Below are 18941 nucleotides of genomic sequence, written 5' to 3' on the forward strand. Positions count from 1 at the left end.
TAGAAGGAGAGAGCATATCTCACCCATATTGGCCTCTCTTCATTGGCTTCCTGTTAATTCTAGAATAGAATTTAAAATTCTTCTTCTTACTTATAAGGTTTTGAATAATCAGGTCCCATCTTATCTTAGGGACCTCGTAGTACCATATTACCCCAATAGAGCGCTTCGCTCTCAGACTGCAGGCTTACTTGTAGTTCCTAGGGTTTGTAAGAGTAGAATGGGAGGCAGAGCCTTCAGCTTTCAGGCTCCTCTCCTGTGGAACCAGCTCCCAATTCAGATCAGGGAGACAGACACCCTCTCTACTTTTAAGATTAGGCTTAAAACTTTCCTTTTTGCTAAAGCTTATAGTTAGGGCTGGATCAGGTGACCCTGAACCATCCCTTAGTTATGCTGCTATAGACGTAGACTGCTGGGGGGTTCCCATGATGCACTGTTTCTTTTTCTTTTTGCTCTGTATGCACCACTCTGCATTTAATCATTAGTGATCGATCTCTGCTCCCCTCCACAGCATGTCTTTTTCCTGGTTCTCTCCCTCAGCCCCAACCAGTCCCAGCAGAAGACTGCCCCTCCCTGAGCCTGGTTCTGCTGGAGGTTTCTTCCTGTTAAAAGGGAGTTTTTCCTTCCCACTGTAGCCAAGTGCTTGCTCACAGGGGGTCGTTTTGACCGTTGGGGTTTTACATAATTATTGTATGGCCTTGCCTTACAATATAAAGCGCCTTGGGGCAACTGTTTGTTGTGATTTGGCGCTATATAAAAAAAATTGATTGATTGATTGATTGATTGATATACACACACATACAGTGTTGGGCACAACTAACCAAAAAGTTGGCTTCAATAACCCTTAATCCACTAACTGAAAAGTTAAGTTTTATAAAGCTAACCAAAGCTAAAAATATTTAGCGGAAGATACAGATAAAAGCTGAGTCTGAGTCTGATGTGCTGCTGCTGCACCTACGCCATTTCTGAGCATCAGGAGCGTGTTACAGATTAATGTCTCTTTCTGCTAAAAACTGACTTTAGAATGATTTAAAAGGTTTTACTTTGTCATCTGATGGTTAATAATCACATTATTCCCTTTGATTGCTTTGGGTGTAGAGATTCAGTCTTAGAGTCATTCTCAGATGCATACGCAGTGAAGGCAGGGCAGACCCATTTTGGTCGAAGCCCGGGTTAACAATGACCGCCGCCGGTGCTGTTGCCCAAAAGGGTGCCAGCGGAAATTGGGCTACTGCTGGATGAAGAGGAAGAAGAGGAGGAAAATGTGTCCAGAGACAGCGAGAGAAGAGGAAAACTAAAAGGGTGGAAGTGAGAGTTGGGACTTTCAATGTTGGCAGTACGACTGGTAAAGGAGCTGGCTGATATGATGGAGAGGAGAAAGGTAGACATATTGTGCATGCAAGAGACCAAGTGAAAGGGAAGTAAGGCCAGGAGCATAGGCAGTGGGTTCAAGTTGTTGTATCATGGTGTGGATCAGAAGAGAAATGGTGTTTGGGTCATTCTAAAGGAAGAGATATGTTAAGATGCCATGAGTGTTGGGTGCGTTCATTTAAAAAAATAATTAGTTATTGTTACTTCCAAAAAGTAACTGAGTTAGTAACAGTTACAGCATTATAAAAGTAATTCGGTACTAGGGATTTAAAAAAAAAGTTCAAATGTGTCAATGAATTTGGACCCCCCCCCCTTAATGGAACTTTAAATTCAACTGTGCTCAATAATTTCTTATAAAACTGAATATTTAATGTGTTTAATGAACTAAATGGACACTTAGTAGAAGAAATCATTAACCAAAAACATTGTACACTAATCTACATTATTTTAAAGTTGCTGAGGGACAACTTACTTTTTAAATTTTCAAATATGTCAATGAATTTGGAATTTTAAATTCAACTGTATGTTAGGTTATTTATTAAAAAAAAAAAAAAACCCTGGATATTAAATATGTTTAATCAATTAAATTATCACTTAATAGAATAAATTTTTAACAGAAAACATTGTTCACTAATCTACACTGTTTTAATGTTGCTGTGGAACAATGTGAGACAAGACACCTATCAAATTTTTTTATATATTATTGTAGATATTATCATTACTATCAAACACAATAGATATCTTAGACATTTTTGATATTTATTGCACCTCAACAAGCCACAACTGACCATCAAATACGTAAATCTAAAATTAAAGTATGCTCGTTCACATGTACAGTCTTGCCTTTTATCTCAGTGAGGTTAATGTAATGTCTGTACTTCCAGCTGAAAAAAGCTGTGTGTGTCTCTGTCATTTGTGTGTGTGTGTGTGTGTGTGTGTGTGTGTGTGTGTGTGAGAGAGAGAGAGAGAACCCCCGCTCGCCTCTCATTGGATTACCATGAAATTTTACTCTTCCATAGCCAACTACCACCACTAATACAGTTGTCCCACCCCTCTACCCTCACCAAAGAAAAGGAACTTTGCAACTCTGGCTGCTGAGAGGCCGCAGATGAAAACGGCTTCAATGAGCTTAATTATATTGCAACCATGTAAACAGTAATTGGATTACCCGCTACTGAAAAAAATGACACCATTTATTTTAATGCTGTTATTCCCATCAGTGTACACAGCCCTTCCATTGTGCTTAATCCATATTAGTTCCAAACTGCTCGAGTTAAAACTGTTATGACCCTGAATTCAATCATTTTCAATAACACCACCTGTCTGTGCCCTTGGGCAAAGACTAGGACAATATTCATTGTCCATTTAGCTATTTCACTGTGCATCTTGGTGAAGGTATGTGCTCTACTGAGTTCCCCTCTGGTAGCAATTGTTTAATAAAAGCTATTCCTGTTCCTGAGGTCACAGATTATTTCTTCATGAACCCAACGAACTGACAGAGAAGCATGTTCTCAGTTTCAGATCATGATTTCTGCTTTCTTTTCTCGTGACACATTCAGATATTTGTCATGTCTTCATCAGATTGATGACAGCCTGACACCCGGTATGGTGCAAAGGGCCTGTTCACCAGATGACTCTACAGTCAAGTTCATCTTCACCAGTGTCATTTTCCAAGGCGCCCTTCTGGATATGTACATGAACAATGCTTTGATTGACATTGCGTTCGTTCTAAGTTCTAAGCACCATTTTGATGATGAGACATTTGCTGAAGGACGGGATCTGATCAAAGCAGGTACATGTCCAGTGATATTTTGCAAACTGAGATTCCATAGAAATGTAACAAGATTCAAACTGACAGGATTTTGTCAAAAATACGAATCCTAATGCTGAATCACTCAGATGCATCTGGCTACAGATGTTTGACTGTTGTCCACAGTGTGCTTAATCCACCGTTTGGTTGGACTTGGGTTTTTGTTTTGTTTTCCATTTGTGTTATTCAGGTGTGACTGTTGTGAAAACATTTGTGGAATTCGACTTCTTTGACCAAGGGAGAGTAATTCTAGCAGGAACTTTTCACACACTGCAGGTAATTGATTTATTACAGTTACTGTCAGCTGCTACTTTGAAGAGGAGAAGCTTGATTTGACATACAGATACACAATTCTGTTGTTGTGACTCCATTTTTGTACTTTGTATATTAAGGACTTCTACAGCCACAGTAACTGGGTTGAGCTGAACAACCGGGCTCCTTACGAAGCCCTGATCAAACCAAGTATTCCCCTGACAAATCTGGCAGGTACTGTGAGGCTGAACCAAGCACACTTCAGTACTTCAGCTATGATGTGATGAATGTTAATTTTGACTGTTTATGTGGATAATAACAAGCAATGAAATACATTTATTGAGCACAGAATAGATTTTCTTTGTTTCAGAGAGAAAGGTCTACATGTGCCAGCACCTCCAATGGCTGCATGTAGTGTCAAACTGAAGTATTTGCTTCTTCATGTGCACAAATTAATCAAACAATGGAAAATAATTATATGCCACACACACACACAAAGATTTTGGGTGCAATATTTAAAAATTTAAAAATAGCACGCTCTCTGTGGCCACTCCTTGGACAGCATGAACACCTTAGATGTTAGTGGCCTTATTTATAAAACATTGTGTAAGATTCATACTAAAAGCATACTAAAAGTTAAACAAAAGACCAAAATGCCATACAGTTTAAAAAAAAAAATGAAGATCTAAAGATTTAACCCTTTTTTTTATTTTCACGTTTTTGAGTTTTCATGTTAAACATTAGTGCCACAAGTCTGGGTGCTGACAGAAGCTGGTCTCCTCAAAACATTCAGACCTGACAGCTCGTTTTAGATTTCTGCAACATATGTGATGGAAACACAACCACATCCACAGCTCAGATCATTCAAAGCAAGTTCATTCAACAGAATAGGAAATATGATAGCACTGCAAATCAAAATCTGTGTGATTTCTTCTTCTTCTTTACCTTTATTTAACCAGATAAGAAAGCCACTAAGACCTCTTTCACAGGGACACTCTGGCCAAGAAGGCAGCAGCACACACCAAACAAGGCAAAGCAATAATAAAATGTCACATCCACCATAAAATGCAAACACAAGCAGCTAACCAATGGACACAATAATTACTTTACAATAAGAGAAGAATGCAGAGAAGAATAATCAAGAAGTCACAAAAGCTGGAGTTTTAAACCTAACCAGACCCCTCCTACCGAGAGGCAGACTGCTATAGGCTAGTGACTAAACAATAGCTCTAATTAGCACCTATTGTGCTCTCGTTAGCACCCTCCTAATGACAGGGCAGCTGTCCCTCTCCTGATGGCTCCCTTGACAACTCTGCTGATGACGTGAATGACTCATTACCATGAACAAAAGACTGAAACTGCTTTGATCTGAGTACCCCATTGTAAACAGGGGATAAAGCGTGTCTCAGAATTACTGCTTAAAATAAAATGACACCTCTTACAAACATTGTAATACAGACAAGAAACTACAATCGACTAAAACGTTTTTTTCCTCCCAAAATCAGACATGCTGTATTTCTTTACAAATTACATCCTGACGTGCAGCGCAGCAGCTGCAAGAGCTCAGCTCAGATATATGGAAAGACATTCATGCCTTTAATGTCTGAAAGGAAATGCTTTTGACAAAAACTACAGATTTTGTTTATTCCTATTATGTCGAGAGATCAAGGATCCACCATGTAGAGTTTATTATGTCCAAAGTTTAAGGATCCGTTGACCAATTTCATATTTATTTACTTTGACTCAATAAAATGCTGGACTGTTTCTAATTTTGATTGGTATCAATGGAAAATGTCTTCTGTGAACTGTCTGTATCTCACAATATTATTATTAAGAATATATGCAGTCATCTTTTTATTGATTTTATCAATTGAAAAAAAATCATATATAGATTCAGGTATAATTGAAAAATTTGGCAATAAATTTGATCCTGTTTACAGTCAATTATTGTTATAGTGTTGTTTTTTAGGACATCATATTTATACAAATAAGAAGTGTTCACTATGGTCCATGAAGTATAATAAATATAATAAAAGAAGTGTGACAGTGTATGTTGCACACAAATAAAAGAATGAAGATTATTGAATAACAAGACGCGTACGATTTTTATTTTATCATTGGGCAAAAATGCATCTGTCAGATTTTCACTCTGGATCCAGCCCTGACTAGGAAGGAGGAACTAACTCCAGTTATCTCAACACATTACATCCTACTCACCCAGTAGCAGTGTTGTGATGCTTCCTGAAGCCCAACAGAAGAGGGTTTAAGAATGTTGTTTATTTCCAAATATTCCTTCACTTGATCACAGACAAGCTTTTCAAACACTTTCACCAGAATACATAATTTTGAAATAGGCCTGAAGTTGTTCACAATTAAAGGTTCATCTCCTTTTAATAGTGGGAGAACAAATGCAGATTCCAAACTTTAGGAAATGTGTTTGTGCTGAGACTCAACTTAAAAATGCAAGTTAAAAGCTCAGCAATAAAATCAGCTGCCAGTTTAAAAAAATGGATGTGAACTTCAGAGACACACACTTAAAACTGTTCCTTTAAAATCAATGTTAATAGAATCAATCTAGTGCCCTGCTATAATAAAATGTTCATTAAAATGATTTATCAGACAGGTTTATAGAGTCTTTGATTTAAAAAAAAACTAGGCAAATCACTGGAGGACATAGCACCAGTAGCAGATCTAACAACATTCCAAAATTTATTAGGATCATTTATGCTTTTGGTAGTTTCAGATAAAAAAAAAGTCAGAGTTTGCCTTTTTGATCAAAAACGTACATTTATTGCATAGTTGCTGAAAAATCATCTTGTCCGCCTCAGATTTGGTTTTTCGTTTTCCTTTAAATTTAGTTTTTGTTGTTGCTGTTGTTGTTTGTTTTGTTTTGTTTTTTAGTTTTGGCCCAGGCATGATCTCTTTCTTTGAGAAGATTTCCAACCTCCGTGAAAAACCAAGGATTATTCCGCCCCTTTACTCTAAACTTACGTAATGGAGCATGTTTATTGATTAGCTTCAAGAATTCATCATGAAATAAATTCCGGGCCAGTTCAGCATCACCTAGAATGGCGATTCGCTTCCACTCCATACTTGGCAGATCCTGCAAAAAAGCTTGGTCCTGAAAATGTTTAGAATCTTTCTTATGTAAATTTGGTGGTTTGGCTTTAGAAAGTTTGGCATGTCTGACCACTGCAACTGCACAGTGATCACTTAGATGGTTACCAAAAACATCAACACCATTATATTTATGAGGGGCATTTGTTAGTATTAAATCAAAAGTGATGATCGAGAAGGATCTTTAATGTTAGGCTGGGTTGGACTGTCTATTAACTGACTTAAATTTAATACGTCACAGATAGACTTTAACCCATCAGAAGCTGATGACAACCAGTCAAAATTTAAGTCCCCACCAGCACAAACTCACCAGATCCTAAACCTGAGATGCAATCATTTAAGGAACTTAGGGCATCAGACATCAATACAGGAGTTGGAGGCGTATAACAGCCCGTAACAATGAAGGACTGACCCTGTTGAAACTCAAGTTTCAATGCCAAAAATTCAAACTGTTTACTGATAGATACAGTGGAGAGGAGTGCAACATGAAACTTATTTCTTATGTAAATAGCTACACTTCCACCTTTCCTGGGACGATCACAATGGAAAACATGATAGCCATTAATGGACTCCTTGTGAACAAAATTAGAAATTTCCAGGTCTACAAGTGAATTTTCTGTGAGCACAAAATTATCCCGCAAAACAGATACACACATCAAAGGAAGGAGCATTTCACAAATTAAACATGGGAACCAGCAGGACAGCAGTGGATGTAGAGACAGTTTATCAACTGCCAATCACCAGGTACTGGTCCCTGACCTGGAAGAGCCCATGGGTGGATGGGAGGACAGGTCCTTGCACCCCGTCACCACAGTTCAACCATTTCGAACCACATAGAACAAATGAGAACACAAGGAACAGTACCAAAATGAACTTCATTGTTACGTCGATGAATATATAAAAAAATTAATTAATAAAAAATGAAAACAATGAGGAGACGATTTGAGCACAGCTAACAGCTATGCTTTAACCCACCTACCACAACCAGTGGCTGAAAAAGTCCTACTGTGAATGACTAGTGGGCTCTGGTGCCTAGTAAACTGATGGGCTCCCATAATTATAGCTGCATCCTCATCAGATTGAGCTACCAAGCTCCAGCTGTTTGAGCCAGCAACTCCGACAGTTAGAACTAGCCAGCCCCCAGTGGTTTGCAGGTTCAAGCAGCCAGCAAGCTGGCAGGTTCCAAAAGCTAGTAGGCTGCTAGCTGGCTAACAGCTCACAAACTCGGAAAGCCAGCGGGCTCTGACAGAGAGAATTACGCCCACAATTAGCAGTCCAGCAGGCCTCGACGGTCAAGAGGTTGTGGCGGCTAGCAGGCCACCAAGCTGTGACAATCCGGCAGATTGTAAGTCAACAATGGGGACTCCGTCTGTCCGTAGGCCTCAAACCCCAGCAGCAGACCCCTAATGACTTGCCAAGCAGCAGCTCAATGTTGTACAAGATCCACCGACGATGAAAAGTCCAGCACCAACTCAAAAAGTCCAAAATAACAAAATAAGTTTAAAATCCCACTGATAAATCACTTAAAAATCCTACCGATGAATCAGAAAATAAAAGCCACAGAGCCTCAGAAAACACTAATATGTGCATGTAGCCATCTTTAATTCTAGTATTCTAGATTCTGATTCTTGAGCAAACATTTCAGGCATAGCCCTTACTTTGCATACAAACCACTTCTATGTAATTAGGGGTATAGATTCGGAGTTTGTTGCTTCACCAAAAAGTTCAGCAGCCACTGCAGTGTGGCCTATATATGTAAATATGTGATCTGTTATTAAAGCAATTCCATGGATTTGTGATATGCTCATGTTTGCCTTATTCCCCATACTTGTTCCAGGCATAAACACTCCAACATGTAGGAACTGCACAGAAGGGAACTGTGATGACAACATTCTGCCAGAGATTATCACAAATAACATTCTCACTTCAGGTTACTTCAACCTCTTGTCCGAAGAAAAACCTTCAGGTAGGTTTTTACCATGAGGCTCTATGATTAGACCTTTGATTCTGTGTAGGCTCTCAGTTGTCCAGGTGGTTTCCATAGTAGAGAGGCTTGAATCTTTGACTGGACTGGGTTGCTTGACGCGAGGACGTTTCGCTTCAAATCGCAGAAGCTTCCTCAGCTAAAATTCTTGCTCTGGTGGTCTGACTTCTGTCTTGACTCTTGCAGAGAAGAATAATCAAGAAGTCACAAAAGCTGGAGTTTTAAACCTAACCAGACCCCTCCTACCGAGAGGCAGACTGCTATAGGCTAGTGACTAAACAATAGCTCTAATTAGCACCTATTGTGCTCTCGTTAGCACCCTCCTAATGACAGGGCAGCTGTCCCTCTCCTGATGGCTCCCTTGACAACTCTGCTGATGACGTGAATGACTCATTACCATGAACAAAAGACTGAAACTGCTTTGATCTGAGTACCCCATTGTAAACAGGGGATAAAGCGTGTCTCAGACCCCCTCCCCGTTTAAGGCTGGGTTTCAGACGTTTCACAAAGAATGCCTCCTTGACCCCTCTCTCAAACCATTTCTTCTCTCTGGCTAATACTTTAACTTCCTTTTCCTCAAACGTGTGGTTAGTGTCTTTAAGGTGGAGATGAACTGCAGACTGAGGTCCACTGGCGCCCTCTCTGCGGTGCTGGTATAGCCTTTTGTGTAAAGGTTGCTTAGTTTCACCTATGTAGTGTTTGTTACAGTTTTCCTGACATCTGATAGAATACACTACATTGCTCTGTTTGTACATAGGGATCCTGTCCTTAGGGTGAACTAATTTCTGTCTCAAGGTGTTAACCGGTTTAAAGTAAACTTGGATTTTGTGATGTCTGCAGATCCTCTGTAGTTTTTCCCCTACCCCTGCTAAACAAGGGAGAGACACTCCTCTTCTGCTTGTCTCCGTCTCCTGTCTATCTGGTCTCTTTGTTCTCTGGGACTTCTGCACTTTATCCAGGGACCATCGTGGGTACCCACATACTGTGAGGGCTTTCCGGACAAGTTGTTGTTCTTTAGCCCTTCCCTCTGCAGTTGTGGGCACCTGTAGGGCTCTGTGTTGAAGCGTCCTAATCACCCCGAGCTTGTGTTCAAGGGCATGGTTTGAGCCAAAGAGCAGATATTGGTCATTGTGAGTCACTGTGCAATTTATAGACTACTAGGATCATACAGACCAAACATTTGCTCAGGAAGGATTACCAAATAAGGGTAGAATAAAACCAGTGATGTGAAATTGGCAACATAGGTGCCTTTGTTGGTGAGAAAAGGTTTACTGATCTTGACTTCAGAGGCGATGCTGTGATCTTTGTGAAATCAATGGATACCCTGATTGAAGCCCTTGAGATGCTGAGTGAGGAATTTGGGTGTCTGAATGCTTTTAATGACTTCCTGGACTCGTCAATCAGATGTTTTATCGTTATGTGGTCAAAGTGTAGAGAAACTTGTAGAGACATTAACTTATCTCAGCAGTGATATTAATGTCTCTGCGTCCTAGGCCTTTGTGGTCGAGAGATACCTGGGAAGCCCATATAGACTCAAAGGTGTGTAGTGATGCCGGTATCTTTGGAGGAGAAGGACGGTCCAAGTCTTTAGGGTCCTGGTGATGTCTGTCTTACTGTATGGTTGTGAGACTTTGATGCTAACCAGGGACTTAAGGCAATGACAAGATGTCTTTGGGGTTATGTCTCTTTGGAAGATCCTTGGGTACTGCTGGAATGACCTTGTGTCAAACAAGCAGTTACTTCAGAAGACTAAGATGAGAAGCATCACATGCATTGTGAGGGAGTGTCAGCTTCAACATTTTGGGCATATTTTTATGATCCAGCAAATACGAGCCTTAGTGTTGAGGACCCCAGTGACTGAACAACGCCAAAGTGGTGGCCACGCTTTACCTGACTGGGGCACATAGGATCATTATTTTTGAGATGTGGGGATTAACCAGTTATCTGCCTGTGAGGCTGGCATCCAGAACCAAAGGTGAATCTGTGGTATCATGAATCTAGCGAAGCATGGCACCAGGGCATGCTCCCAAACTCAACTTTTTGAATAAGCATTGGTCCAAAAACAGCTTTGCGATAGATCAGTGAGGATCCATCCCTGTGGAGCTAAATGTGCACATTTTGACTTCATTAAATATAAAGGAAACTTTTTAAGACGACCGTGTTGTGTAACACCAGGAACTGCAAAGAAACCCAATCGCAATGAGGCAGGCAATTTGATCAAAAAAGATAACAGCTTTATTGAACACAGTATAAATGATGTGAATGAGGTGAAGCCGGGTGGACAGGACACTGAAGGACAGGTCGGAGGTGCAGGGAGCCAGGTGAGCCAGTGGAGTAGGTGGTGGCTGGATGTATGGATTAGGTTCTCTGCATCAGCCACAGACAGGATGGGACAAATTTTCGCTATGTTTCACAGGTGGAAGAAAGCAGTCCTCGTAATGTTTCTAATGTGTAAAATAAAAGGACAACGTGGGGTCAAAAATGACCTTAAGGTTCCTCACTTTGTCAGTGTGATGTATGACACACGAGTCTAGGTTAAGCGTTAACTGATCAAACTCAAACTGATGTCTCTGGATCGCGAACCATCATTTCGGTCTTGCTGGACAGCCAGCTTTTAACTGACGTTGGGCATTCCTATAAGGACTTTATGTGTACAAGATTAACAGCAGTTATCAGCATGCCATGTACAACTGTGTATCACCAGCAAAGCAATGAAAGGTAGTTCCAAAATGCCACAATACGTGTCCAAGGGGTGCTATGTAAAGGGAGAAAAGCAGGAGCCTAAGACGGACCCCTGAGGGACCACATATCTCGTGTCACCAAGGTTAGAGGTAATGTTGTTGTACAAGACACAGTGAGAACGACTAGTTAGGTATGATGTCAACCATGCAAGGACATTTCTAGTAATCTCAAAATTATTCTCCAACCTATCAAGTAGGTTGGAGATCTACCATATCAAATGCAGTGCTAAGATCTAACAGCACCAGAACTGTAGTGGTGTGTGAATCCATTGCAAGTAGAATATCATTTACCACTTTAGTAAGAGCTTTTTCTGTGGAATGACATGTTCTAAATGCAGACCATGGCGGTTCAAATTATACAGTCTGCTCAATGGTAGGGTGGTGCCAGGAAGCAAATCGATTAAGCAGTCCTAAGGATGGTGAGGGGAAAGTGACAGGGCCTTATCTTTACTAAACACGGGGGCTAGGTCATGATAGATGGAGGGAACTGAAGACAAATCAACTGGAGAGTCTTTGGAGGGGGGACATACAAGACTGATTAGTGGGGATAGCAAACCTAAGGCACAGGGTTAGGCATCTCTCACTGCACCGGGTAATGGCACTGGTAGACCATCCAATGGTCGGGTTGTGGTGGAAGAGCCACAAGTGTCCCACAACCACAGGTGTGGAAGAGGAGAATATGTAGAACTGTATTTCCTTGTGATGATTACCAGAGGTGATAAGATGGAGGGGAATAGTGCGGTGTGTTATGGACAGTGTTGTGGAAAGTAACTTTGATAAGTTACTTTTTTAGTTACTTTTTTAGTTGCTTTATACAGGTGCTTTATGCAGTTACTTCATTAGCAGCTTTATGCAATTACTTTATTAGAATCTGCAGAAAACTTGCAACTAATAAGTAATGTAACTAATAAGGTAACGAGTAATCTAACTTGGTTACTCGTAAGATTGAGCAATCAGAAAAGTAACTAATCAGCAAAGTAACTAACAGTTACTTTTCTGAGTGCTAAATCTTAAAAATAACCAAATTAGATTATGAGTAACTTTATTAATTACATTCAGTAGCTGCTGACAAGGTGTCCGCAGCTGCTAATGAAGTAAATGTAAGAAGTAACTGTAAAATATAACTGTATAGATTAACTAATGAAGTAACTTTCCAAAGTTACTTTCCCCAACACTGGTTATGGAGGTCAGGGGAGAGTTGTCTAAAGCCTGTGTCCCTATAGGACTGGGCAGTTCCTCCAGGGTGTTGTTAAATTTAGTCACATAGTTTTATCAATGAAACAGGCTTCTGCCCCGGAATCAACTAAGGCGGAGGTGGAAAAATGCGACTGTCGGAATTGAATAATAATACAATAACATGCTTTTGGGGCGATTTTGGAGACCGATATTCGCCCGAGTTATGTTGGGCGACTGGACATGGATGGAGGGAACTCAGAAAATGCATACTGCATGACAACTGCATGTTATTTGCATTATTATCACTTAACTGAGATACACAACACATGGAATCACATTAACAATATTTAATGTCATTTCAAAACGCACGACACCCAGCAAGCACGTACATAAAAAGTTGGCTCACTTTAACTTTTGTCGTGTTGGCTGGTACCGCGTTGCTCTCCAAATTCGGCAGGGCGTCCTCATCAAGCTGGCTGCTTTGGCTGCTGTTCATTGTCATACTATCCATGATAAAATCATCTGGAATATCAATAATGGGACCAACACACACTTCTCGCCTTTTCATGTTATCGTCTGCAGACAGTTCTTGGGTTGCACATGCTATGACGTCATCAATTTATGCACAGCGGGATACCCGCCCGTGTATGGACAAGTAATGTAACTGTAAATCTATGCTACAGGCCCAGTAACGCCTCAGTAAGTGTTAATAATGGCCGGTATTTGCGTCCTGGCTGGGTACAACCCTGTGATGCATCCTCCACTCACCAACCACCCGGACGTGGCTGGTGAGCAACCTCTCGTGGTTGCACGGGAAAAATGTGAAGAATATGCCCTGGGAGACCACAATAAACGCACTCTCCTGCCTGTAGGCATCGTGCTCTTTCCTCAGGGGACAGCCTGGACCTGCTGATTTGCATAGGGCAGTCGGCAGGGGGTGCCACAGGACAGGGGAGTGCTGGCCTGGTGGAGGAAGAGGTGACCTGCATGGGTGGAGTGAGGGAGGACCAAGATGGCCGACCCCTCTGGGCTCACTGCTTGGTTTGCTCCTATAACCAGTTGTCCAGGTTGTCCAGGCAAATGCACAGCGTGATTAATTCATCCAGCGACTGTGGTTCATCCCTGGCTGCCAGCTCATCATGTAACCTATCTGAGAGACCACTTTTAAAAGTGACCCATAAGGCCATAATTTCCTAGCTGACCTCCGCAGCGAGGATGCAGAAGTCGACTGAGAACTCGGCCACACTTCATGACCCCTGTTGGATCTGAAGGAGCTGCTTGGCTGCCATTTGCCCTCCGATAGGGTGGTTGGACACTTTGTGGAGTTCATTACTCCAGTTCATTGTTACGCAGATGATACCCAGCTTTATCTATCCATGAAGCCAGAGGATACACACCAATTAGCTAAACTGCAGGATTGTCTTACAGACATAAAGACATGGATGACCTCTAATTTCCTGCTTTTAAACTCAGATAAAACTGAAGTTATTGTACTTGGCCCCACAAATCTTAGAAACATGGTGTCTAACCAGATCGTTACTCTGGATGGCATTTCCCTGATCTCTAGTAATACTGTGAGAAATCTTGGAGTCATTTTTGATCAGGATATGTCATTCAAAGCGCATATTAAACAAATATGTAGGACTGCCTTTTTGCATTTACGCAATATCTCTAAAATCAGAAAGGTCTTGTCTCAGAGTGATGCTGAAAAACTAATTCATGCATTTATTTCCTCTAGGCTGGACTATTGTAATTCATTATTATCAGGTTGTCCTAAAAGTTCCCTAAAAAGCCTTCAGTTGGTTCAGAATGCTGCAGCTAGAGTACTGACGGGGACTAGCAGGAGAGAGCATATCTCACCCGTGTTGGCCTCTCTTCATTGGCTTCCTGTTAATTCTAGAATAGAATTTAAAATTCTTCTTCTTACTTATAAGGTTTTGAATAATCAGGTCCCATCTTATCTTAGGGACCCTGTAGTACCATATTACCCCATTAGAGCGCTTCGCTCTCAGACTGCGGGCTTACTTGTAGTTCCTAGGGTTTGTAAGAGTAGAATGGGAGGCAGAGCCTTCAGCTTTCAGGCTCCTCTCCTGTGGAACCAGCTCCCAATTCAGATCAGGGAGACAGATACCCTCTCTACTTTTAAGATTAGGCTTAAAACTTTCCTTTTCGCTAAGGCTTATAGTTAGGGCTGGATCGGGTGACCCTGGACCATCCCTTGGTTATGTTGCTTTAGACGTAGACTGTGGGGGGGTTCCCATGATGCACTGTTTCTTTCTCTTTTTGCTCCGTATGCATCACTCTGCATTTAATCATTAGTGATCGATCTCTGCCCCCCTTCTCGGCATGTCTTTTTCCTGGTTCTTTCCCTCAGCCCCAACCAGTCTCAGTAGAAGACTGCCCCTCCCTGAGCCTGGTTCTGCTGGAGGTTTCTTCCTGTTAAAAGGGAGTTTTTCCTTTCCACTGTGGCCAAGTGCTTGCTCATAGGGGGTCGTTTTGACCGTTGTGGTTTTTCATAATTGTTGTATGGCCTTGCCTTACAATATGGAGCGCCTTGGGGCAACTGTTTGTTGTGATTTGGCGCTATATAAGAAAGGGGTTGATTGATTGATTGATTGATTACATAAGTCGTCATATGACGCTAAGATCGGAGCCCTTCCACAGAGTGGTGATCCAGGTCAGTGCCTCCTCCCAGAGTAAACTGGTAAGATAAGCTACCTTGCTGTGTTCTGTGAGAAATTTTGATGGACGATGAGAGAAAACTATGGAATACTGAAGCAAAAAGGGAGAACAGCTGGCAAAACTGCCCGAAACAGGCTCAGGATCACATACTAATGAATCAAGGATCAAGGAAATTTTATTGTCATATGCACAGAACAGAAGAACTTTCCTGCACAATGAAATGTGGCTACTGCATTTAACCCATCCTATTTGCCAGTAGGAGCAGAGGTCGCCATTAGGCGCCCGGGGACCAGCTCCAGATGTACATCCCTGCCTTGGTCAACAGCAGGGCTGAGCAAACCAACACCGACCCATAACAAACAACACACATAACACACAGCACATAGGCCGGCCCGGTACATAAAACATATATATGAAGCAAAACACGAGGGAAAGGGAGAAGAAAAAAAAAAAACCTCATAGCCGCTGCATTACACAGCGGCAATGAGGAAAAAAAAAAAAAATCCCATCAGCACAAAAAAACAATAATCACAGAGACAAAACAAGGACACAGGACGACAACCGAGATTTGAAAGGACCAGTTTATCAGAACACTCCGGAAGGCAGCCAGTTTCGGCGCCGTCGACGGCCTTGTTCGACAGTCTGGGGGGGGGAAGGGAACAGCACTGTGCAGGCTGAGAAAGTCCTGGACAGTCACAGTTCACGTCAGAGCTGGAGAAGCTGAGGGGAGGGGGGAAGACCAGGGAGCGAGGCATAAGAGTGTTGTTCTTCTGAGGAGGTATCTTATCACAGCGACCTTGAAGTGCAGCTGTATTTGGGGAAGCCAAATGAATAGCCAGATTAACAGACGCCTGAAAGATTCCACAGTTCTGAGAACAGAGTGGCTCCCAATGCATCTGAAATGTAGAATGTGGTCTTCACAGACGGTCAAAGCGGGTTTCCAGGGCTGCAATCTTCCCAGAGATGTCATCCAATGCGCGGTTAACCCCCGCCGACTGCGCAGCCACTGCCTTCCCAATCGAATCAATCATATAGGGCAGCTTGGAACGACCAATCAAAGCTGCTTCCACTTTCTTGATTTTCCGGTAAACCAGCAAGTGCCCCGCTCCACACATCAGAAAGCCGGTCACCACCAAGCCGAATATGTACACATCTTCAACGTCCTCCACAGAAAGCATGTAAAGGCACATGACCTGCCATCTCCTCCACGAGTCCATCACGTAACCCATCACATGCGTCCCAGCAGGACAGGTCGGGTCCTCCGCTCCCGAAGATCTTGTAGAAAAAATAGTGTCAATTGCGTTCAGAGACCACTTTAACAGATCCATTTTGTCATTTCCAGAAGAGCAACACCGCAGCCTCACAGACAACACGCCACAAAAGCAGGAAAGATAAGGAGGGAGGGAGAAGAGAAAAGTGCGTCCGTCTCGGTCGAGTGCAAGCTGGCAAAGCTTGCACTCGAATTTCTCCTCACACAGAGGAGAAATTCACATGTTAAGTCAGCTCTTAAGAAAACACACAGAGTGGGTGCAAGTACAGGAAAATGTTCATCAAACAGCGTGTGCAAGATAAGCAATAATAATAATACTTGTAACAGTACAACAGTACAAGACATAAGAAATGAGGTAGAAATAGAATATGTATTATATATATATATATATATATAATATATATATATATATATATATGTATATATATATATACACACAGTGGTCCCTCGTTTATTGCGGGAGTTACATTCTAAAAATAACCCGCAATAAACAAAATCCGCGAAGTAGTCAGCACTATTTTTTGCAATTATTATAGATGTTTTAAGGCTGTAAAACCCCTCACTACACACTTCATACACTTTTCTCAAACAAGCATTAACATTTTCTCACTTTTCTCTCCTGTGTAAACACTCTCTTTTTTCTTCTGGACGAGAAGATTATAAACAGACACACGCAGAACTCTCCCTTCACTCACTGCCTCCAGAGGTACGGATGCGGGACCCGCAAAGAATCCAAGTCCTCTCTCGATGGCCACAGAGCTCTGCGGCTTCGGTCAACATCCGCATCAAAACAGCGAGCATAGTCTGTGGACCTGTTGCCAGATTTGGCGCAGCTCTGCACAGTGTACAGGAGGGTGATATGAGTGTTCCGCTGCTGCATTTACCAAGCCCACAGACTCAGTAAGCAAGGAAGTGAGAGCAATCGCGGTGATGCCGACCGGTGCCGCGACCGGCCCGCCTGATAAGGACACAGAACACAATGCACTGTAAAAAAAAAAAAAGCATGCAAAATTGCACTAAAAAAATCTGCGAAACTGCGAGGCCGTGAAAGGTGAACCGCGTTATAGCGAGGGACCACTGTATATACACACATACATACATACACACATATATACACACCCACGTACATACCTATATATATATATATATACAGGCTTGGGGAGTAACGGAATACATGTAACGGCGTTACGTAATTAGGATACAAAAAAAGGTAACTGTATTCTGCTACAGTTACAGAAAAAAAGACGTATTCAGATTACAGGTATGTTTAGCAAAAAAGGGGATTACTTCGCAGGATTACAATTTTAATGCATTTTATGATATTATCCAGAGTTCTAGCTAGCGCAAACTTGCGTTACGGCCCGTTACGCTATAATTTTGGACCGTTACGCTTATTTTCAATACAGCGTCTGTAATCAACCGTTTCTGCAGCGCGACTCCAGTTCGAAGCGTGATCGAAGCAATGCTTCGATTCAATGGCTCGTGGCTCTTTGATTCGCTGCTCTTCAGAAGTGGTAAGTCCGTTTCTTAACCCCTCCGAAAGCCATTAAAATATCATGAGTCACTTTTGTGTGGATTAAAGTCACTAACTGGGACTCTGGTCTTGTTGCAGTCGAGAAACGAGAATCGGTCTCTGTTTTGTCACAGCTTCAAATGCTGCGCGGCTCTCTGAATTAATAACGCTCGGAATTAATAACTTCAAAACGAATCACCGCATTAAATAAAATGACACCTCTTACAAACGTTGCAATACAGACAATAAACTACAATCGACTAAAACGTTTTTTCCTCCCAAAATGAGACGTCTTGCATTCTTTATAAACCTGACCTGCAGCACATCTGCAAGAGCTCAGCTCATAGGTATGGAAATACATTCATGCCAATAATAATGTCTGAAAGGAAATACTTTTGACAAAACCTAACAGATTTTATTTCTGTTTATGTCCAGAGATCAAGGATCCACCATGTAGAGTTTATTATGGCCAGAGTTTAAGGATACAGTAACCAATTTCATATTTATTTACTTTAAGCCTCAATAAAATTGTTGTTCAATTTCAATTTAATCAGCTTATAAAGCGCCAAATTACAACAAAAGCCGTCTCAAGGCGTGTCACACAGAACAGTTCAACATAAAAAAAATTAAAATAAATAAATAAAAATAAAAAATTCAAATACCTAATTAAAAACAGAAGTAAAAGAATAAAACATAACAAAATAAAAACTACTCATAAGAAAGAGAATAAAAATAGGTTTTAAGTCTTGACTTAAAAACGTCCACGGACTCCGACTGCCTCACTGAGGGCCATGTACTGGCTAACCCAGAAAGAGATTGGCCACTCAACAAACTTCCCCAGCCTTATGGACATGATGAAGGGACTTTTGAGTTTTGAGGGACGTTTGACTTTTGAGGCGCATGTAGCACTCGCCACCCAACTCTTCACTTATGGTCACCCCTTATGTGCCACTTAGTACATTCCATGCATGCATACATAGATGCCATCTTTGTGACAGGCTGTAAAGTACCAGGTTGTTCAGCCACAA

General features: G+C 41.6%; 1 protein-coding gene across 1 annotated transcript in view; it reads left to right on the plus strand.

Moving 5' to 3' along the window:
• LOC117526050 (von Willebrand factor A domain-containing protein 7-like) overlaps positions 1-18941 on the plus strand; it is a 77290-nt gene that overhangs the window by 13064 nt on the left and 45285 nt on the right. Inside the window, exons 3-6 of the mRNA XM_034188039.1 lie at positions 2950-3160; positions 3369-3454; positions 3571-3664; positions 8385-8513. Of these exons, the coding sequence (XP_034043930.1) occupies positions 2950-3160; positions 3369-3454; positions 3571-3664; positions 8385-8513 (520 nt within the window). The remainder of the gene's footprint in view (positions 1-2949; positions 3161-3368; positions 3455-3570; positions 3665-8384; positions 8514-18941) is intronic.

This window comes from Thalassophryne amazonica, chromosome 15 (genome assembly GCF_902500255.1).
Source record: "Thalassophryne amazonica chromosome 15, fThaAma1.1, whole genome shotgun sequence".
In the NCBI taxonomy this organism is placed as follows: domain Eukaryota; kingdom Metazoa; phylum Chordata; class Actinopteri; order Batrachoidiformes; family Batrachoididae; genus Thalassophryne; species Thalassophryne amazonica.